The sequence below is a fragment of the Barbatula barbatula genome (assembly GCF_947034865.1).
Source record: "Barbatula barbatula genome assembly, chromosome: 22".
NCBI lineage: Eukaryota > Metazoa > Chordata > Actinopteri > Cypriniformes > Nemacheilidae > Barbatula > Barbatula barbatula.
This window is the reverse complement of record NC_136785.1, coordinates 21,025,555-21,049,454: the sequence shown is the minus strand read 5'-3', so window position 1 is coordinate 21,049,454 and position 23,900 is coordinate 21,025,555. Positions and strand designations below refer to the sequence as shown.

At 45.6% G+C, this 23,900-nt stretch overlaps 1 protein-coding gene across 2 annotated transcripts in view; it reads right to left on the bottom strand.

The window, feature by feature from the left end:
* Positions 1-23,900, bottom strand: part of LOC306910865 (E3 ubiquitin-protein ligase rnf213-alpha-like) — a 99,334-nt gene that overhangs the window by 68,042 nt on the left and 7,392 nt on the right. For both annotated transcript variants that reach the window (XM_079485744.1, XM_079485745.1), the window contains exons 2-8: positions 18,149-18,252; positions 17,156-17,310; positions 16,445-17,061; positions 16,298-16,364; positions 16,033-16,154; positions 943-1,113; positions 64-263 (exon numbers count right to left, since the gene is read on the bottom strand). In XM_079485744.1, coding sequence (XP_079341870.1) covers positions 64-263; positions 943-1,113; positions 16,033-16,154; positions 16,298-16,364; positions 16,445-17,061; positions 17,156-17,310; positions 18,149-18,251 — 1,435 coding nt within the window. In that variant the 5' untranslated portion in view covers position 18,252. The remainder of the gene's footprint in view (positions 1-63; positions 264-942; positions 1,114-16,032; positions 16,155-16,297; positions 16,365-16,444; positions 17,062-17,155; positions 17,311-18,148; positions 18,253-23,900) is intronic.

Sequence of the window (23,900 nt, the reverse complement as noted above, 5' to 3'; positions counted from 1 at the left end):
GAAGAGATTAGACCTGGTCAAAAAGAAACAAACAAATATAGCCTTTTAATGAGCTTCTACTACCTTCAGCGTTTAGTAGCTGTGGTTTGACGAAAAGACATCTGTTGGTGGTTTCTTTTGAATCCAGTTTGTAGATGTGTTCATACTCATACTTCTGCTTTTTTCCTTTATACACAACATACTTGTACGGGATGGCTTCGGCACTTTTGGTCTTTTTGCACACATGTTTCCCTTCAACAAGATATCCATGGACTTCAAGATCCCTGCAATCAAAGCACAACAGGTTCAAGTCACAAATCATCAATAATGTGACCTGTGCTGACAAAACAACAAAGAGTTGCAATGGTAAAAATTATCCTTCGATATATGATTTGTTGAAATTGAAAAAGAAAATGACTGAGGTACACCCAGTCCGTAGAAACAGATTTTATTTTATCTTCTCTAGTAAAACTAAAAACTAAGATGCAAATAAACAGCAGAACAAATATCTGAAAAAAAATGAAATAAGTGCGTTACTTATTCATTTTACATCTAAACAGAAGTAAAATAAATACGAAAACTGTATATTGTTATACATCAATGTTTTCCCCAGCAGTTTACTGAAGACATCACAAGTATTCATGTCAACAATACTGTCATTCTGTGTATATATGTCCATCAGGACTGCACGTTATTTGAGAGACGCGTCTTTTACACACTATGTAATATAGTATTCACAAAGCTGGAAGAAGTTATTTTCAACGTTACATCGTGTGCTAAGGGGAAAACACTGGTCGTCAAGAAGCGAGTGGAGAAAACATACCAATAAAGGTCTCTAGAGATACTTCATTACTATTAGGAGCACTTGCAACTTAATAAAGTCATTTTTGTGTAAACCTTGAATTAAGAGATTAGCCACTGTGCATTCAGATGGATTGTTTTGCCATCAAAAGCTATACTTACCGAGACACAGTGAGTTCCACCAGATCATTTTCCCAGTCACCAATGCGATCACCAGCCCTTATGAAGACTCGATCCTCTTCTAAATTTAACTTAAAGTCTTTTGACAAGACTGCATGAAAGTAAATAGTAAGTCTGTCACTGGCATTTATATGCTGAGTTGGTGTTGGATTTCTGCAATAAAAATAAAATAGATAAGATAAGAGTTGACACAAAACCAAAAAACAATACTTAAGCTCAGGCGCGGAGCTGTGACACACTGACATTAGTGTACTTTAATAATAATTAAATACTACTCTGTATAGTTAAACATGGATACTACTTTAAGTGGAGTATTTTATCTATAACATGTTATGTTAAAAACAGTAAATGTATAAGTAAGGCTGATAACTATTTAATACATATACGATAAGATACAGTGTAACATAAGAACGACGTCGCGTTCTTTAAACAGCGCGAGCCGCACAGAGACGAGTCTTCTTTAAACAGCGCGAGCCGCACAGAGACGAGTCTTCTTTAAACAGCGCGAGCCGCACAGAGAGGAGTCTTCTTTAAACAGCGCGAGCCGCACAGAGAGGAGTCTTCTTTAAACAGCGCGAGCCGCACAGAGACGAGTCTTCTTTAAACAGCTCGAGCCGCACAGAGACGAGTCTTCTTTAAACAGCGCGAGCGGCACAGAGACGAGTCTTCTTTAAACACATGAGCTGCACAGAGACGAGTCTTCATTAAACAGCGCGAGCCGCACAGAGACGAGTCTTCTTTAAACAGCGCGAGCCGCACAGAGACGAGTCTTCTTTAAACAGCGCGAGCCGCACAGAGACGAGTCTTCTTTAAACACATGAGCCGCACAGAGACGAGTCTTCTTTAAACACATGAGCCGCACAGAGACGAGTCTTCATTAAACAGCGCGAGCCGCACAGAGACGAGTCTTCTTTAAACAGCGCGAGCCGCACAGAGACGAGTCTTCTTTAAACACATGAGCCGCACAGAGACGAGTCTTCTTTAAACACATGAGCCGCACAGAGACGAGTCTTCTTTAAACAGCGCGAGCCGCACAGAGACGAGTCTTCTTTAAACACCGCGAGCCGCACAGAGATGAGTCTTCTTTAAACACCGCGAGCCGCACAGAGACGAGTCTTCTTTAAAGAGCGCGAGCCGCACAGAGACGAGTCTTCTTTAAACACCGCGAGCCGCACAGAGACGAGTCTTCTTTAAACAGCGCGAGCCGCACAGAGATGAGTCTTCTTTAAACAGCGCGAGCCGCACAGAGACGAGTCTTCTTTAAACAGCGCGAGCCGCACAGAGACGAGTCTTCTTTAAACAGCGCGAGCCGCACAGAGACGAGTCTTCTTTAAATAGCGCGAGCCGCACAGAGACGAGTCTTCTTTAAACAGCGCGAGCCGCACAGAGACGAGTCTTCTTTAAACAGCGCGAGCCGCACAGAGACGAGTCTTCTTTAAACAGAGCGAGCCGCACAGAGACGAGTCTTCTTTAAACATATGAGCCGCACAGAGACGAGTCTTCTTTAAACAGCGCGAGCCGCACAGAGACGAGTCTTCTTTAAACAGCGCGAGCCGCACAGAGACGAGTCTTCTTTAAACAGCACGAGCCGCACAGAGACGAGTCTTCTTTAAACACATGAGCCGCACAGAGACGATTCTTCTTTCACACAAAGACGAGTCTTCTTTAAACAGCACGAGCCGCACAGAGACGAGTCTTCTTTAAACACATGAGCCGCACAGAGACGATTCTTCTTTAAACAGCGCGAGCCGCACAGAGACGAGTCTTCTTTAAACAGCACGAGCCGCACAGAGACGAGTCTTCTTTAAACACATGAGCCGCACAGAGACGAGTCTTCTTTAAACAGCGCGAGCTGCACAGAGACGAGTCTTCTTTAAAAAGCAAGAGCCGCACAGAGACGAGTCTTCTTTAAACACATGAGCCGCACAGGGACGAGTCTTCTTTAAACAGCGCGAGCCGCACAGAGACGAGTCTTCTTTAAACACATGAGCCGCACAGAGACGAGTCTTCTTTAAACAGCGCGAGCCGCACAGAGACGAGTCTTCTTTAAACAGCGCGAGCCGCACAGAGACGAGTCTTCTTTAAACACATGAGCCGCACAGAGACGAGTCTTCTTTAAACACATGAGCCGCACAGAGACGAGTCTTCTTTAAACAGCGCGAGCCGCACAGAGACGAGTCTTCTTTAAACACATGAGCCGCACAGAGACGAGTCTTCTTTAAACACATGAGCCGCACAGAGACGAGTCTTCTTTAAACAGTGCGAGCCGCACAGAGACGAGTCTTCTTTAAACATATGAGCCGCACAGAGACGAGTCTTCTTTAAACAGCGCGAGCCGCACAGAGACGAGTCTTCTTTAAACAGTGCGAGCCGCACAGAGACGAGTCTTCTTTCACACAAAGACGAGTCTTCATTAAACAGCGCGAGCCGCACAGAGACGAGTCTTCTTTAAACAGCGCGAGCCGCACAGAGATGAGTCTTCTTTAAACAGCGCGAGCCGCACAGAGACGAGTCTTCTTTCACACAAAGACGAGTCTTCATTAAACAGCGCGAGCCGCACAGAGACGAGTCTTCTTTAAACAGCGCGAGCCGCACAGAGACGAGTCTTCTTTAAACAGCGCGAGCCGCACAGAGATGAGTCTTCTTTAAACAGCGCGAGCCGCACAGAGACGAGTCTTCTTTAAACAGCGCGAGCCGCACAGAGACGAGTCTTCTTTAAACAGCGCGAGCCGCACAGAGATGAGTCTTCTTTAAACAGCGCGAGCCGCACAGAGACGAGTCTTCTTTAAACAGCGCGAGCAGCACAGAGACGAGTCTTCTTTAAACACATGAGCCGCACAGAGACGAGTCTTCTTTAAACACATGAGCCGCACAGAGACGAGTCTTCTTTAAACACATGAGCCGCACAGAGACGAGTCTTCTTTAAACACATGAGCCGCACAGAGACGAGTCTTCTTTAAACAGCGCGAGCCGCACAGAGACGAGTCTTCTTTAAACAGCGCGAGCCGCACAGAGACGAGTCTTCTTTAAACAGCGCGAGCCGCACAGAGACGAGTCTTCTTTAAACAGCGCGAGCCGCACAGAGACGAGTCTTCTTTAAACAGCGCGAGCCGCACAGAGACGAGTCTTCATTAAACAGCGCGAGCCGCACAGAGACGAGTCTTCTTTAAACAGCGCGAGCCGCACAGAGACGAGTCTTCTTTAAACAGCGCGAGCCGCACAGAGACGAGTCTTCTTTAAACAGCGCGTGCCGCACAGAGATGAGTCTTCTTTAAACACATGAGCCGCACAGAGACGAGTCTTCTTTAAACAGCGCGAGCCACTCAGAGACGAGTCTTCTTTAAACAGCGCGAGCCGCACAGAGACGAGTCTTCTTTAAACAGCGCGAGCCGCACAGAGACGAGTCTTCTTTCACACAAAGACGAGTCTTCATTAAACAGCGCGAGCCGCACAGAGACGAGTCTTCTTTAAACAGCGCGAGCCGCACAGAGACGAGTCTTCTTTAAACAGCGCGAGCCGCACAGAGACGAGTCTTCTTTAAACAGAGCGAGCCGCACAGAGACGAGTCTTCTTTAAACAGCGCGTGCCGCACAGAGATGAGTCTTCTTTAAACAGCGCGAGCCGCACAGAGACGAGTCTTCTTTAAACACATGAGCCGCACAGAGACGAGGCTTCTTTAAACATATGAGCCGCACAGAGACGAGTCTTCTTTAAACAGCGCGAGCCGCACAGAGACGAGTCTTCTTTAAACAGCGCGAGCCGCACAGAGACGAGTCTTCTTTAAACAGCGCGAGCCGCACAGAGAGGAGTCTTCTTTAAACAGCGCGAGCCGCACAGAGACGAGTCTTCTTTAAACACATGAGCCGCACAGAGACGAGTCTTCTTTAAACACATGTGCCGCACAGAGACGAGGCTTCTTTAAACAGCGCGAGCCGCACAGAGACGAGTCTTCTTTAAACAGCGCGAGCCGCACAGAGACGAGTCTTCTTTAAACAGCGCGAGCCGCACAGAGATGAGTCTTCTTTAAACAGCGCGAGCCGCACAGAGACGAGTCTTCTTTAAACAGCGCGAGCCGCACAGAGACGAGTCTTCTTTAAACAGCGCGAGCCGCACAGAGATGAGTCTTCTTTAAACAGCGCGAGCCGCACAGAGACGAGTCTTCTTTAAACAGCGCGAGCAGCACAGAGACGAGTCTTCTTTAAACACATGAGCCGCACAGAGACGAGTCTTCTTTAAACACATGAGCCGCACAGAGACGAGTCTTCTTTAAACACATGAGCCGCACAGAGACGAGTCTTCTTTAAACAGCGCGAGCCGCACAGAGACGAGTCTTCTTTAAACAGCGCGAGCCGCACAGAGACGAGTCTTCTTTAAACAGCGCGAGCCGCACAGAGACGAGTCTTCTTTAAACAGCGCGAGCCGCACAGAGACGAGTCTTCTTTAAACAGCGCGAGCCGCACAGAGACGAGTCTTCATTATACAGCGCGAGCCGCACAGAGACGAGTCTTCTTTAAACAGCGCGAGCCGCACAGAGACGAGTCTTCTTTAAACAGCGCGAGCCGCACAGAGACGAGTCTTCTTTAAACAGCGCGTGCCGCACAGAGATGAGTCTTCTTTAAACACATGAGCCGCACAGAGACGAGTCTTCTTTAAACAGCGCGAGCCACTCAGAGACGAGTCTTCTTTAAACAGCGCGAGCCGCACAGAGACGAGTCTTCTTTAAACAGCGCGAGCCGCACAGAGACGAGTCTTCTTTCACACAAAGACGAGTCTTCATTAAACAGCGCGAGCCGCACAGAGACGAGTCTTCTTTAAACAGCGCGAGCCGCACAGAGACGAGTCTTCTTTAAACAGCGCGAGCCGCACAGAGACGAGTCTTCTTTAAACAGAGCGAGCCGCACAGAGACGAGTCTTCTTTAAACAGCGCGTGCCGCACAGAGATGAGTCTTCTTTAAACAGCGCGAGCCGCACAGAGACGAGTCTTCTTTAAACACATGAGCCGCACAGAGACGAGGCTTCTTTAAACATATGAGCCGCACAGAGACGAGTCTTCTTTAAACAGCGCGAGCCGCACAGAGACGAGTCTTCTTTAAACAGCGCGAGCCGCACAGAGACGAGTCTTCTTTAAACAGCGCGAGCCGCACAGAGACGAGTCTTCTTTAAACACATGAGCCGCACAGAGACGAGTCTTCTTTAAACACATGTGCCGCACAGAGACGAGGCTTCTTTAAACAGCGCGAGCCGCACAAAGACGAGTCTTCATTAAACAGCGCGAGCCGCACAGAGACGAGTCTTCTTTAAACAGCACGAGCCGCACAGAGACGAATCTTCTTTAAACACATGAGCCGCACAGAGAAGAGCCTTCTTTAAACAGCGCGAGCCACACAGAGACGAGTCTTCTTTAAACAGCACGAGCCGCACAGAGACGAGTCTTCTTTAAACACATGAGCCGCACAGAGACGAGTCTTCTTTAAACAGCGCGAGCTGCACAGAGACGAGTCTTCTTTAAAAAGCACGAGCCGCACAGAGACGAGTCTTCTTTAAACAGCGCGAGCCGCACAGAGACGAATCTTCTTTAAACAGCGCGAGCCGCACAGAGACGAATCTTCTTTAAACAGCGCGAGCAGCACAGAGACGAGTCTTCTTTAAACACATGAGCCGCACAGAGACGAGTCTTCTTTAAACACATGAGCCGCACAGAGACGAGTCTTCTTTAAACACATGAGCCGCACAGAGACGAGTCTTCTTTAAACACATGAGCCGCACAGAGACGAGTCTTCTTTAAACAGCGCGAGCCGCACAGAGACGAGTCTTCTTTAAACAGCGCGAGCCGCACAGAGACGAGTCTTCTTTAAACAGCGCGAGCCGCACAGAGACGAGTCTTCTTTAAACAGCGCGAGCCGCACAGAGACGAGTCTTCTTTAAACAGCGCGAGCCGCACAGAGACGAGTCTTCATTATACAGCGCGAGCCGCACAGAGACGAGTCTTCTTTAAACAGCGCGAGCCGCACAGAGACGAGTCTTCTTTAAACAGCGCGAGCCGCACAGAGACGAGTCTTCTTTAAACAGCGCGTGCCGCACAGAGATGAGTCTTCTTTAAACACATGAGCCGCACAGAGACGAGTCTTCTTTAAACAGCGCGAGCCACTCAGAGACGAGTCTTCTTTAAACAGCGCGAGCCGCACAGAGACGAGTCTTCTTTAAACAGCGCGAGCCGCACAGAGACGAGTCTTCTTTCACACAAAGACGAGTCTTCATTAAACAGCGCGAGCCGCACAGAGACGAGTCTTCTTTAAACAGCGCGAGCCGCACAGAGACGAGTCTTCTTTAAACAGCGCGAGCCGCACAGAGACGAGTCTTCTTTAAACAGAGCGAGCCGCACAGAGACGAGTCTTCTTTAAACAGCGCGTGCCGCACAGAGATGAGTCTTCTTTAAACAGCGCGAGCCGCACAGAGACGAGTCTTCTTTAAACACATGAGCCGCACAGAGACGAGGCTTCTTTAAACATATGAGCCGCACAGAGACGAGTCTTCTTTAAACAGCGCGAGCCGCACAGAGACGAGTCTTCTTTAAACAGCGCGAGCCGCACAGAGACGAGTCTTCTTTAAACAGCGCGAGCCGCACAGAGAGGAGTCTTCTTTAAACAGCGCGAGCCGCACAGAGACGAGTCTTCTTTAAACACATGAGCCGCACAGAGACGAGTCTTCTTTAAACACATGTGCCGCACAGAGACGAGGCTTCTTTAAACAGCGCGAGCCGCACAAAGACGAGTCTTCATTAAACAGCGCGAGCCGCACAGAGACGAGTCTTCTTTAAACAGCACGAGCCGCACAGAGACGAATCTTCTTTAAACACATGAGCCGCACAGAGAAGAGCCTTCTTTAAACAGCGCGAGCCACACAGAGACGAGTCTTCTTTAAACAGCACGAGCCGCACAGAGACGAGTCTTCTTTAAACACATGAGCCGCACAGAGACGAGTCTTCTTTAAACAGCGCGAGCTGCACAGAGACGAGTCTTCTTTAAAAAGCACGAGCCGCACAGAGACGAGTCTTCTTTAAACAGCGCGAGCCGCACAGAGACGAATCTTCTTTAAACAGCGCGAGCCGCACAGAGACGAATCTTCTTTAAACACATGAGCCGCACAGAGACGAGCCTTCTTTAAACAGCGCGAGCCGCACAGAGACGAGTCTTCTTTAAACTGCACGAGCCGCACAGAGACGAGTCTTCTTTAAACACATGAGCCGCACAGAGACGAGTCTTCTTTAAACAGCGCGAGCTGCACAGAGACGAGTCTTCTTTAAAAAGCAAGAGCCGCACAGAGACGAGTCTTCTTTAAACACATGAGCCGCACAGGGACGAGTCTTCTTTAAACAGCGCGAGCCGCACAGAGACGAGTCTTCTTTAAACACATGAGCCGCACAGAGACGAGTCTTCTTTAAACAGCGCGAGCCGCACAGAGACGAGTCTTCTTTAAACAGCGCGAGCCGCACAGAGACGAGTCTTCTTTAAACACATGAGCCGCACAGAGACGAGTCTTCTTTAAACACATGAGCCGCACAGAGACGAGTCTTCTTTAAACAGCGCGAGCCGCACAGAGACGAGTCTTCTTTAAACACATGAGCCGCACAGAGACGAGTCTTCTTTAAACACATGAGCCGCACAGAGACGAGTCTTCTTTAAACAGTGCGAGCCGCACAGAGACGAGTCTTCTTTAAACATATGAGCCGCACAGAGACGAGTCTTCTTTAAACAGCGCGAGCCGCACAGAGACGAGTCTTCTTTAAACAGTGCGAGCCGCACAGAGACGAGTCTTCTTTCACACAAAGACGAGTCTTCATTAAACAGCGCGAGCCGCACAGAGACGAGTCTTCTTTAAACAGCGCGAGCCGCACAGAGATGAGTCTTCTTTAAACAGCGCGAGCCGCACAGAGACGAGTCTTCTTTCACACAAAGACGAGTCTTCATTAAACAGCGCGAGCCGCACAGAGACGAGTCTTCTTTAAACAGCGCGAGCCGCACAGAGACGAGTCTTCTTTAAACAGCGCGAGCCGCACAGAGATGAGTCTTCTTTAAACAGCGCGAGCCGCACAGAGACGAGTCTTCTTTAAACAGCGCGAGCCGCACAGAGACGAGTCTTCTTTAAACAGCGCGAGCCGCACAGAGATGAGTCTTCTTTAAACAGCGCGAGCCGCACAGAGACGAGTCTTCTTTAAACAGCGCGAGCAGCACAGAGACGAGTCTTCTTTAAACACATGAGCCGCACAGAGACGAGTCTTCTTTAAACACATGAGCCGCACAGAGACGAGTCTTCTTTAAACACATGAGCCGCACAGAGACGAGTCTTCTTTAAACACATGAGCCGCACAGAGACGAGTCTTCTTTAAACAGCGCGAGCCGCACAGAGACGAGTCTTCTTTAAACAGCGCGAGCCGCACAGAGACGAGTCTTCTTTAAACAGCGCGAGCCGCACAGAGACGAGTCTTCTTTAAACAGCGCGAGCCGCACAGAGACGAGTCTTCTTTAAACAGCGCGAGCCGCACAGAGACGAGTCTTCATTAAACAGCGCGAGCCGCACAGAGACGAGTCTTCTTTAAACAGCGCGAGCCGCACAGAGACGAGTCTTCTTTAAACAGCGCGAGCCGCACAGAGACGAGTCTTCTTTAAACAGCGCGTGCCGCACAGAGATGAGTCTTCTTTAAACACATGAGCCGCACAGAGACGAGTCTTCTTTAAACAGCGCGAGCCACTCAGAGACGAGTCTTCTTTAAACAGCGCGAGCCGCACAGAGACGAGTCTTCTTTAAACAGCGCGAGCCGCACAGAGACGAGTCTTCTTTCACACAAAGACGAGTCTTCATTAAACAGCGCGAGCCGCACAGAGACGAGTCTTCTTTAAACAGCGCGAGCCGCACAGAGACGAGTCTTCTTTAAACAGCGCGAGCCGCACAGAGACGAGTCTTCTTTAAACAGAGCGAGCCGCACAGAGACGAGTCTTCTTTAAACAGCGCGTGCCGCACAGAGATGAGTCTTCTTTAAACAGCGCGAGCCGCACAGAGACGAGTCTTCTTTAAACACATGAGCCGCACAGAGACGAGGCTTCTTTAAACATATGAGCCGCACAGAGACGAGTCTTCTTTAAACAGCGCGAGCCGCACAGAGACGAGTCTTCTTTAAACAGCGCGAGCCGCACAGAGACGAGTCTTCTTTAAACAGCGCGAGCCGCACAGAGAGGAGTCTTCTTTAAACAGCGCGAGCCGCACAGAGACGAGTCTTCTTTAAACACATGAGCCGCACAGAGACGAGTCTTCTTTAAACACATGTGCCGCACAGAGACGAGGCTTCTTTAAACAGCGCGAGCCGCACAGAGACGAGTCTTCTTTCACACAAAGACGAGTCTTCATTAAACAGCGCGAGCCGCACAGAGACGAGTCTTCTTTAAACAGCGCGAGCCGCACAGAGACGAGTCTTCTTTAAACAGCGCGAGCCGCACAGAGATGAGTCTTCTTTAAACAGCGCGAGCCGCACAGAGACGAGTCTTCTTTAAACAGCGCGAGCCGCACAGAGACGAGTCTTCTTTAAACAGCGCGAGCCGCACAGAGATGAGTCTTCTTTAAACAGCGCGAGCCGCACAGAGACGAGTCTTCTTTAAACAGCGCGAGCAGCACAGAGACGAGTCTTCTTTAAACACATGAGCCGCACAGAGACGAGTCTTCTTCAAACACATGAGCCGCACAGAGACGAGTCTTCTTTAAACACATGAGCCGCACAGAGACGAGTCTTCTTTAAACACATGAGCCGCACAGAGACGAGTCTTCTTTAAACAGCGCGAGCCGCACAGAGACGAGTCTTCTTTAAACAGCGCGAGCCGCACAGAGACGAGTCTTCTTTAAACAGCGCGAGCCGCACAGAGACGAGTCTTCTTTAAACAGCGCGAGCCGCACAGAGACGAGTCTTCTTTAAACAGCGCGAGCCGCACAGAGACGAGTCTTCATTAAACAGCGCGAGCCGCACAGAGACGAGTCTTCTTTAAACAGCGCGAGCCGCACAGAGACGAGTCTTCTTTAAACAGCGCGAGCCGCACAGAGACGAGTCTTCTTTAAACAGCGCGTGCCGCACAGAGATGAGTCTTCTTTAAACACATGAGCCGCACAGAGACGAGTCTTCTTTAAACAGCGCGAGCCACTCAGAGACGAGTCTTCTTTAAACAGCGCGAGCCGCACAGAGACGAGTCTTCTTTAAACAGCGCGAGCCGCACAGAGACGAGTCTTCTTTCACACAAAGACGAGTCTTCATTAAACAGCGCGAGCCGCACAGAGACGAGTCTTCTTTAAACAGCGCGAGCCGCACAGAGACGAGTCTTCTTTAAACAGCGCGAGCCGCACAGAGACGAGTCTTCTTTAAACAGAGCGAGCCGCACAGAGACGAGTCTTCTTTAAACAGCGCGTGCCGCACAGAGATGAGTCTTCTTTAAACAGCGCGAGCCGCACAGAGACGAGTCTTCTTTAAACACATGAGCCGCACAGAGACGAGGCTTCTTTAAACATATGAGCCGCACAGAGACGAGTCTTCTTTAAACAGCGCGAGCCGCACAGAGACGAGTCTTCTTTAAACAGCGCGAGCCGCACAGAGACGAGTCTTCTTTAAACAGCGCGAGCCGCACAGAGAGGAGTCTTCTTTAAACAGCGCGAGCCGCACAGAGACGAGTCTTCTTTAAACACATGAGCCGCACAGAGACGAGTCTTCTTTAAACACATGTGCCGCACAGAGACGAGGCTTCTTTAAACAGCGCGAGCCGCACAAAGACGAGTCTTCATTAAACAGCGCGAGCCGCACAGAGACGAGTCTTCTTTAAACAGCACGAGCCGCACAGAGACGAATCTTCTTTAAACACATGAGCCGCACAGAGAAGAGCCTTCTTTAAACAGCGCGAGCCACACAGAGACGAGTCTTCTTTAAACAGCACGAGCCGCACAGAGACGAGTCTTCTTTAAACACATGAGCCGCACAGAGACGAGTCTTCTTTAAACAGCGCGAGCTGCACAGAGACGAGTCTTCTTTAAAAAGCACGAGCCGCACAGAGACGAGTCTTCTTTAAACAGCGCGAGCCGCACAGAGACGAATCTTCTTTAAACAGCGCGAGCCGCACAGAGACGAATCTTCTTTAAACACATGAGCCGCACAGAGACGAGCCTTCTTTAAACAGCGCGAGCCGCACAGAGACGAGTCTTCTTTAAACTGCACGAGCCGCACAGAGACGAGTCTTCTTTAAACACATGAGCCGCACAGAGACGAGTCTTCTTTAAACAGCGCGAGCTGCACAGAGACGAGCCTTCTTTAAACAGCGCGAGCCGCACAGAGACGAATCTTCTTTAAACACATGAGCCGCACAGAGACGAGCCTTCTTTAAACAGCGCGAGCCGCACAGAGACGAGTCTTCTTTAAACAGCACGAGCCGCACAGAGACGAGTCTTCTTTAAACACATGAGCCGCACAGAGACGAGTCTTCTTTAAACAGCGCGAGCTGCACAGAGACGAGTCTTCTTTAAAAAGCACGAGCCGCACAGAGACGAGTCTTCTTTAAACACATGAGCCGCACAGAGACGAGTCTTCTTTAAACAGCGCGAGCCGCACAGAGACGAGTCTTCTTTAAACACATGAGCCGCACAGAGACGAGTCTTCTTTAAACACATGAGCCGCACAGAGACGAGTCTTCTTTAAACAGCGCGAGCTGCACAGAGACGAGTCTTCTTTAAACAGCACGAGCCGCACAGAGACGAGTCTTCTTTAAACAGCACGAGCCGCACAGAGACGAGTCTTCTTTAAACACATGAGCTGCACAGAGACGAGTCTTCATTAAACAGCGCGAGCCGCACAGAGACGAGTCTTCATTAAACAGCGCGAGCCGCACAGAGACGAGTCTTCTTTAAACACATGAGCCGCACAGAGACGAGTCTTCTTTCACACAAAGACGAGTCTTCATTAAACAGCGCGAGCCGCACAGAGACGAGTCTTCTTTAAACAGCGCGAGCCGCACAGAGTCGAGTCTTCTTTAAACAGCACGAGCCGCACAGAGATGAGTCTTCTTTAAACAGCGCGAGCCGCACAGAGACGAGTCTTCTTTAAACAGCGCGAGCCGCACAGAGACGAGTCTTCTTTAAACAGCGCGAGCCGCACAGAGACGAGTCTTCTTTAAACACATGAGTCGCACAGAGACGAGTCTTCTTTAAACAGCGCGAGCCGCACAGAGACGAGTCTTCTTTAAACACATGAGCCGCACAGAGACGAGTCTTCTTTAAACACATGAGCCGCACAGAGACGAGTCTTCTTTAAACAGCGCGAGCCACTCAGAGACGAGTCTTCTTTAAACAGCGTGAGCCGCACAGAGACGAGTCTTCTTTAAACAGCGCGAGCCGCACAGAGATGAGTCTTCTTTAAACAGCGCGAGCCGCACAGAGACGAGTCTTCTTTAAACAGCGCGAGCCACTCAGAGACGAGTCTTCTTTAAACAGTGCGAGCCGCACAGAGACGAGTCTTCTTTAAACAGCGCGAGCCGCACAGAGACGAGTCTTCTTTCACACAAAGACGAGTCTTCATTAAACAGCGCGAGCCGCACAGAGACGAGTCTTCTTTAAACAGCGCGAGCCGCACAGAGACGAGTCTTCTTTAAACAGCGCGAGCCGCACAGAGACGAGTCTTCTTTAAACATATGAGCCGCACAGAGACGAGTCTTCTTTAAACAGCGCGAGCCGCACAGAGACGAGTCTTCTTTAAACATATGAGCCGCACAGAGACGAGTCTTCTTTAAACAGCGCGAGCCGCACAGAGACGAGTCTTCTTTAAACACATGAGCCGCACAGAGACGAGTCTTCTTTAAACAGCGCGAGCCGCACAGAGACGAGTCTTCTTTAAACAGCGCGTGCCGCACAAAGACAAGTCTTCTTTAAACAGCGCGAGCCGCACAGAGACGAGTCTTCTTTAAACAGCGCGAGCCGCACAGAGACGAGCCTTCTTTAAACACATGAGCCGCACAGAGACGAGTCTTCTTTAAACAGCGCGGGCCGCACAGAGACGAGTCTTCTTTAAACAGTGCGAGCCGCACAGAGACAAGGCTTCTTTAAAAAGCGCGAGCCGCACAGAGACGAGTCTTCTTTAAACACATGAGCAGCACAGAGACGAGTCTTCTTTAAACACATGAGCCGCACAGAGACGAGCCTTCTTTAAACAGCGCGAGCCGCACAGAGACGAGTCTTCTTTAAACACATGAGCCGCACAGAGACGAGTCTTCTTTAAACAGCGCGAGCCGCACAGAGACGAGTCTTCTTTAAACAGCGCGAGCCGCACAGAGACGAGTCTTCTTTAAACACATGAGCCGCACAGAGACGAGTCTTCTTTAAACAGCACGAGCCGCACAGAGACGAGTCTTCTCTAAACAGCATGAGCCGCACAGAGACGAGTCTTCTTTAAACAGCGCGAGCCGCACAGAGACGAGTCTTCTTTAAACACATGAGCCGCACAGAGACGAGTCTTCTTTAAACAGCACGAGCCGCACAGAGACGAGTCTTCTCTAAACAGCACGAGCCGCACAGAGATGAGTCTTCTTTAAACAGCACGAGCCGCACAGAGACGAGTCTTCTTTAAACACATGAGCCGCACAGAGACGAGTCTTCTCTAAACACATGAGCCGCACAGAGACGAGTCTTCTCTAAACAGCACGAGCCGCACAGAGACGAGTCTTCTCTAAACAGCACGAGCCGAGTCTTCTCTAAACAGCACGAGCCGCACAGAGACGAGTCTTCTCTAAACAGCACGAGCCGCACAGAGACGAGTCTTCTCTAAACAGCACGAGCAGCACAGAGACGAGTCTTCTTTAAACAGCACGAGCCGCACAGAGACGAGTCTTCTTTAAACACATGAGCCGCACAGAGACGAGTCTTCTTTCACACAAAGACGAGTCTTCATTAAACAGCACGAGCCGCACAGAGACGAGTCTTCTCTAAACAGCACGAGCAGCACAGAGACGAGTCTTCTCTAAACAGCACGAGCAGCACAGAGACGAGTCTTCTCTAAACAGCACGAGCAGCACAGAGACGAGTCTTCTCTAAACAGCACGAGCAGCACAGAGAGTCTTCTTTCTTCAGTGTCTTCGCACAGAGAATTTGAATTTTTTGTTTGTGTGCTGCTGCGTGTCCCTGTATGTATGTGCGTTCAATCGCTCCAAATCAAGTCAATAGACTTTATTGTCCAGGTGTTTTATTAAAAGAAATAAGACTTTTAGTTTTAGTAATGTTGAAATTAAGATTAACTCAAATAAATAAGTGCTGTAGCAGTATCACTCACGTTGATGTTAACTAATCTAGTAACCAATGTTAACTAATGAACCTTATAAAAGAGTTTTACCAAAATTTTACAGCCACGGTATTTACAGCTCCTGATGATCAACAGATATGTCTGGCTACATTGCTCAATGCTGTAAAAACGCAATAGAATTATTTGACAACAAAAGGTTGTCAATAGTAGATGAGATACTACAGCCAAGACAGATTGTCCAGTGTGTTTAATAGATAATGTACGGTTGTGTGGCTACATGTCAATTCTTCAGTTCATGAAAGATGTTTCCAAATTCTTTTAAGCGATAGTTCACCACAGAATTAAAATGTGCTGTTTTCTTTACGCACCCCATCCAAGATGTATTTTGATCTTGAGTAGAACAATAAAGAAGGTTTTTAGGTAAATCCACAGCTTTCTAATCAAGATATTCTAGATTACTAGACAAATTAAAGACAGGTGTTTTTAAACCATCTATTCGCTTCCCAAGACGCCAGTATGTCACTAGCACCTGCGGGGATCACGCTTGCTTTGGATATATGTCCTTTTGGAACTCTAAAACTAGATCAAGTGTTGGGAATGAATAGGAAACAGTGTGTCACCAAGACGCTGCAGAAAGAGTTAAAGCGGAAACACTGAGGTGACAAGAAAAACATAAAACAGTTATGAAAGCTGAATTGTAAACATTGCATGTGATCCCTCACAGACTTGTTTCCATCCGTGTGAAACTCAATTATTCTGCATACCTTTTAGGTGGTGCGTCACGCTGAGTCTCTGGATTGCTTTCATTGTGTTTCTGGTGAGCAGAAGAATCTTTCTTCGGACTGTGCTCTGCCTTCACTGGTGAATCTCCACTGGAGCCGTCAGCCTTCGAAATGTCAAACACATTTCCTACAGTTTTAAACTCCATGTTTTGATTACCAGTAACAGAGAAATATAGCAGTTTGACCTAAGAATCGAATTTGGGCTCTCATTATAACCATATCTGATTGGACACTATTTAAGTCATACCTTGAATGCACTCTGTGGGCCAAACATCATTTTCTGTGATGACTTCTGTGGTTCATCATTCAGATTTCTGTAATTTTCAACATAAGTATATTTATTAACATTACAAATAAAAATGACACGAGAAGCCAGAAAAAACATGTGGCATACTTGTTTTTTGAATGTGAGTCACGCTGAATGTCCTGACTGGTATCCATGTGTTTCTCAGATTCTGTTTTCTTCTTGCCAGAACGAGTGGACTGCTGCTTCTGACTCTGCTCAAGCTTCACTGCTGAATGTCCACTAGAGCTCTGGTTCTTCTGCGCTTCAGTGTCCGGACGATCTGTCTCGCTTTGACTGCCTGTGCTGCTCTTTATGTTTGCATTCTGATCGACTTGAGTTTGTGCTCCTGTGGATGTACTCGTCTGGCCTTTTTTCTTACGTTCAACTTTCTCAGTTTGCTGATCTGGTGGTGGAGAAGCTTTGGCAGTGCAGGTGCTGATCAGCTCTTGAGTCGATCCAGGCGTTACACAACTCTCCTCAGACTGACCTTTAGCAGCATCTGAAGATAAAGCGGTGACGTTCCCAGTGCTTTCGTTCTCTGGTTTGCTCAAATGAGAGGAGGATTCTGCTGATGTCTGCATGCCGTGTGCAGTGCAGCTGGAGTTATCACTGTCAGACGACTGATCGTCATCCATTTTCTCCTCTTTACCAGTCAGAGATATATCAGAGGTCAGAGAAGAAGGGCCCACTGTAATACCTGCTTTTTTCTTCTTTTTCTTTCTTTTCTGTAGAAGCAGAATAAATCATCAACAACAGATTTTAATGATGTGAATAAGAAATAACCGTTTCATTGTTAAAATAGATTTTCATGTCCGAAACCTTTTTTTGAGGGGTAGGGTTGGGATCTTCATTTGGACGTTTTGGAGATATACTGGCATTCTGGTCATCCAGCAAATCCGATCCGATATCAGTCATTTCTGCATCCATGCCACATGGAATTTTTGCGGACGATTGAGACTCGTCTTGTGGCTTGGCTGATCAACAAAAAAACTTCAATAATTAAAATGCTAAATATTTCGGCATTATAGTTTTAAGGTCCAAAAGGATCATGGCACATTTTCCAGACTGTAAGTGTTGTTTTATTAGTTTTTTAATATTACAGTCTTGCATATGTTAATTATTAACAACAACAACATACATTTTAAAGCATTATTCGTTTTTGAGCAAGTACACTTACTGTAGGTTCAAAATGTCCAAAAAAACTCATAAAATTATTGAGCTTATGGGCTGAAAAGTTCATTGAAAACAATAAAAAGTTAACATTTCTACTTTTCTGTTCGGGTCAATAAATATTATATTTAATATAACTTAAAAAAAAGTTTTAATTTTCTTCAATTTTCTAGAACTTTAATGTGTTTAAGTGTTTTGTTAAGCCACGTGCTTAACAGGAGAAACCCTACAAACGTCATAGACGTGATTTTTATCTCACGTCATCAGGCATGGCAAAGTTACGATCGACACGACTGAATGCTACGTTTGCAAAATAGATCCACAAATCACACCCCATATGTTTATGAGTAATGAATGGGCAACACGCACGTGTCCCTTCGCGATCGCATTCAGGGCAGGGTTGGTATAGAAATCATAAACAAGGAACCCTTTAAAGTTAATGTCTAAATGTCAAAGTAAATGTCTTTTTTATTGTTTAAAACATGTCTTTCATATTTAATCATTCTATAACAGTAATAAACAAGAAGGAACATTAATGAATAAAAACCTGAAACAAGGATATTGCTGTAAGAAATGAAAGAACAAACAACAGAATGGAAAATAATCGAGAGAAATGTGATGCATGAAGACCGGAGCACCTACCTGGTGCCGTCTCACTTGACTCTGAAGACAGCTTAAAGCCACACTCACTGCAGAATTTTGGAGCCTTTTCCAAAGGCACGTGATTGCATTGAAGACACTTCATTCTGCAAAGAGCATCAGTATGAGTTACTCAATATTTTACTGATTTATTCACTACATAATGATCTCACACAAGTGGTCACATGATTTCTGAGAATTACATTTTGCTTTCAGTTTCCGTTTGCTTGAATAATGACTCAAGATTTTAAAGGAAAAGTTCATCTCTAAGTGAAAATAAAATTGTGACTTAGAGATGAACTTTTCCTTTACAAACATAAACCTTGTTGAATTTCATCCGGGTGAGTAACAACTATTTGGATTTTGAGGTGAACTTCTTCTTAAAAAGCCAGAAAATTGCATTCATCCATCATAAAAGTAATCAAGTGGATTAATAACGACCTTCTGAAGTGAAGCTTGTAAGTGACAGGATATATCAGATTCGTCTGATAGAACATAGAGTAGGTTAGGGTTAGCAAGGATGACTTAGGGATGAGTAAATCATGTAATCATTTGTATTTTTTGGTAAACTACTATACCATCATCATTAGAGATGGGTACCGAAACCCGATAAATGATGCTTAAGAAATTATAAAGCAGAGCTTACCTAAAAATGTATTTGTAGTGATGAAATAAGATATGTTAGGTCAGTAAAGAATGTTTTAGTGAAAACAACTCCAGCTTTAGTTTTGTCTTTCATAAAAAAACTAGGGCTGTAGTCAACCAAAGAAATGCTTAGTCGACCAAAGTCCTGTCCTGCGCAGCGATCAGTCGACTAAAAAAAAAAAAAAAAAAAAAAAAAAAAAAGACGCGATGTTTTGCATTTTGATTGAACTTTTATTAAACAATCGTCATAGAACATTTATAAAACAACAACGAAAAGACATCAATAATACATAAAACTATAATAATAATACAATTCTTTGAAAATTAAGTGATTTTTTTTAAATAGCCGAAATTAAAGTATTTAAAGTTGGGGATGAAACATAGGCTAAAAAAAATAGGCAACTGGTCGACCAATGAGAATGTCAGTCGACCAAGACGGCATCGACCGATTAGTCGACTAAACGACTAAAGTTGACAGCCCTAAAAAAAACACAACAAAAAGTACCGATAAGATTACCGTTAAAGTACCGGATCGATGAGTGGTATCGATAAAAGTAGTAATACCATTAAAACCTAACGATACCCATCCCTAATCATCATGTAATGAATTCTTCAAACTGGAAAATAATTTTGGAAGACACATATTTCAGGCTCTACATTGTTGAGTTTGGAGTCAAGCTGCTGTGAGACACATGACCTGAATATCAATGTATCCCTTGTTCTGATAAATGTCATTTCTGATACAAATATCATTGTAATTTTGTTATTTTGTGATTTTCTTAACTTTCACAACAGAAAATAAAGTGCAGATAAAAATACATTATTTAAAACAGTGCTTGAAGTGGGCCGGAATGTATCTTTAGCCGTCACTTTGACCTTCCGAGTCAATATGCCATTGGTCATTGTATTGGTGATTAATGCGTTTCTGACAACTGGGATTTTGGATATTCCCATGTGAAACTCAGAAATAAATCTCTGGAACGGCATGGGAAGTCTTTTGGGTCAGGCCGATTAACCCCCACCTCAGGGAGACATCATTTTGAAGGAAAAGTTCACCTAAAAAAGTTTATTTTGTCATCATTTACTAAGATATTGGAAAAATGCTTATAACCAAACAGTTCTTGGACCCCATTGACTACCATAGTTGAAAAATACTTTATAATGTAGGACAGGAAACAGTTCTGGGGCACTTCTGACCACCGTTGTCATTTGTCCTAATATGTTGGTCAATGGGGTCCAAGAACTGTTTGGTTACAATCATTCTTCTAAACATACTCTGTATTCAACCAAACAAAGAAATGGATACGGGTTAGGAACAACTAGAGAATGAGTATTATTTGGGTGAAATATGCCTTGAAGTCACACGCAAGATCCTTCCAGCGAGACTTGCACAGAAACAGGGTTCTCAAGTCTCACGCATTGGCCGTGAGACACACGCAATTCAATCAGTTCACACGCCACACCGTGTATTTCTCACGCCGAAAAGGCAATGCCAACCAAGTTGACCTGCGAGCGTTATATTTAACGTTGTATACGAGGCGCAGGCACACAAAGTGAAGTTTCCTGACGACAGCACGTATCTCGGCCAGATTGCGTTCGTTACTAGGTAACATAGATGCACGAACACACGGAAGTTGACGGAACATCCTCGATATTGTAAAAACAATATCGCGCGAACACTGTCGTAATGGAGAAGGTAAGTTGGAAGAAAGTTCGTCTAATATTTTAGGCTAGAACATTTCAAATATAGCCCATCGTATACATATTGATGCACTCAAAACATTATCTGAAAACTAAGAGAAATGTTAAAGGATATGGGAAGGAATGAAGATGTATTTCTTCATTTTATCTAAAATGATATACTGTATTAATAGTCTTTTTACTTACATTAATAATGCTACATGTAATTTGTGCTCGTTAATAATGAACAATGGGTAAAATGGGGGGGGGGGGGGCTCCACTAGGGCTCCTCCCCTAATCGCATGTGATCTCACTCCAAGCTTTTGATAAAACTTGAGAACCCTGCTTATGTTATTTTATGTGAAGAAAAAGTTTTATAAATAAATTAATTTCCACGCTTCCTTTAGTAAATAATTATTGCATGCTGTACCAACATTATCTCCAAAGATAAGCGATGTTGTGATGTGTGATATTAATGCCCAATGTAGCAGAACTCCCAATCAGACCTATTCCTCCAGTGACATGCTAAAGCTAAACAAACACTGTAGATAAATGATGATATCCAATCTAGTTGCATATAGGCTGTGTATTAGAAAGCTGTGTCCATATATGGTTCTGGAATGCCCCCTGGGGGTGGCACACATTTTGTATACTGGAGACACGTTATCATACGGGCTCTCGAGGTGAGCTAATAAACATGTTGTTCTCCGGCATCCAAACATCTCCATTTCTATAACAAATTACATGGTGTCAGAAGTTAAAGCTACTTAAGAAAGGAGTATAAAAAGAGGACATAATGGCCGAAGGATTTCGCCGACCAGACCCACTGATTTTCGACGGCAACATAGCAGGAAACTGGCGAAGATTCGAACTAGAATTCGACATTCATCGCAGCAGCCCACAGTGAAAAGCCAGATAAAACTAAAGCCTACATACTCCTCAATCTTGCGGGATCAGAGGCGATCGAAAGAGAGCGTTCATTCACATATGCTCCAGCAATACTGACTGCTGATGGGCAAGATGTAATCACACCAGCGGAGTCGAGAGAGAATCCAGAATGTTTAAAGCGGAAATTCAGAGAAGTATGCAATCCGGAGACAAACGTGACCATGGAAAGACACTCGTTTAATACCAGAAATCAAAAACCAGGGGAAACCATCGAGGCTTACGTAAGTACACTAAGAAACAAAGCAAAAACATGGCACTTTGGTGCGCTCACAGACAAATTAATCAGAGATAGACTGGTGTGCGGCATAGACAATGATAGCGTTAGAAGAGTGCTGCTCAGAGAAACTGATCTTACTCTTGTGAAAGCGATTAAAATATGTCAAATCAGCAAATTAACAGAACAGCACACGAAGGTGCTAGCTGCACCGCGTAGCGGGCATACGAGCGTTGATGCAATCCGTTTTCACGCGAAAGAGAAAAGACGTTGTGCACTGGCAGCAACCACAACAAATATACACAAACGGGACAAAATACATTGTAAACTGTAAAAACTGTGGTGGAAATCATCCAGCAAAGCGTGACCAATGCAAAGCTTTTGGACAACAATGTCACCTTTGTAAAAAGCATAATCATTTCAAGTCCCAGTGCAGATCTGCATCAAAAGACAATTTCAAATCCATTTATCAGATCACTGATGAAAACACAGACAGCAGCGAGGAGTCATTTCATATCGACGGGCTATGTCTTGGTGCCAGTGAAGTAGATGCAGTCAATCATCAATTATGACTAACAAGCAGGAGATACATTGCAGCCTGACAGTAAATGGCGAGCCTCCAGAGATCAAGATTGACACAGAAGCAAAGTGCAATGTCATTTCAACTGGAACATACCAAGCAGTGAGAAAAAATTTGAAAATTCAAGAGATGGCAACATAAGTGGCTTATGGAGGCACTGTGATTCGAACACAAAGAACTGTAATGCTGCAATGCTTGACCAGGAAACAAAAATCACACCTGTTGCAATTTCATGTTGTTGATAAAAATGTTAAATCATTGCTGGGCCTGCCAGACTGTTTAAAACTGAACTTGATATATCTCAAAGAAGAAATGTATGAAATTGATCTCAACAAGAATCAAAACCTGTCACAAGAAATATTCACAGAGTATGCTGACTTGTTTGATGAGGAGCTAGGCACCTTTTCTGTGAAATACTCAATGAGACCTCCATCTTATGTTGCCCTAGCTTCTGACGAACTTTGCACTTCATTCTTGGCTCACTTGCTAGAAAAGACAGATGCCAGTGCCTGTCTAATGATGCTACGAATATTAGATATCTGCCGAATCAACCTGGTCAATCCCTGCCTCTCTTTTCTCTGACTTCTCCGTCTTCTGTCTCTGCGTTAATCTTGAAATCCAACCCTTCATCTTGTCGTCTTGACCCTGCTCCTAATCCTCTTCTGAAACTTTGCCATTCAGTTATCTCTGCACCTATATCTCACTTCATCAATGCATCTCTTACCTCTGCTATATTCCCTCTGCCACTCAAAACTGCTGCTGTTACCCCTGTTCTCAAGAAACCCAACCTTGATCCCTCAGTTTTATCTAATTATCTATTTCAAATCTACCCTTCATAGCTAAATTATTAGAAAGTACTGTTGCCTCCCAGCTCCAGTCTTTTCTAGTAAAAAATTATATGTTTGATCCTCTTCAATTTGGTTTTCGCCCTCTACATAGTACTGAAACTGCACTAGTTAAGGTTCTGAATGATCTGCTTCGCTCTGGTGACTCTGGTTCTCTGTCTTTGCTCCTGCTGCTGGACCTCAGCTCTGCCTTCGATACTGTCTCCCATGAACTACTAATTTCTCGCCTTTCGGATGTGGGTATTTCCTAGGGATGCACCGATACCAGTTTTTCTCTGCCGATCCGATTCCGATACTGAACTTTCAAATATCGGCCGATACCGATCCAAATCCGATATCAGTTATTGTTGACCTTTTAAGGTTTAGAATGTCTGTAACTCACACAGTCATTAAATTTATCTGCTTAAAGTCAAGCTTTGCATATTCATGAAATACATCAAAACTTAGATAAATAATATACACAGTATGACGAACATCTTTATCAAGAACACTGTGCTAAACTTATAATTGAAATAAATTAAATTTAATCAAGCTATGGAGTCATCCAAATGACAATCTGTATTTTCCAACCATCCAGCATTTCTTTGATTGAAGCTGAAATCACGCTGCTTCTGTGTGATCCTCGCAACTCTTTAGCATGTAGCACAGCACTCTGCAATGCGTAACCAGAATCCATCCAATGCGCGGTTAAACTCAAAAGGGACATGGGACACACGTTGGAGCTCCAAATATTAGCAGTGAAGCTCAAAGATTTTACATCTTTTAACTGATCCGCAACATGCGACGACACTATAAAATAACTCGGGCAAATCTGTTTCAGAAATGTATTTACGCGATGGTAAA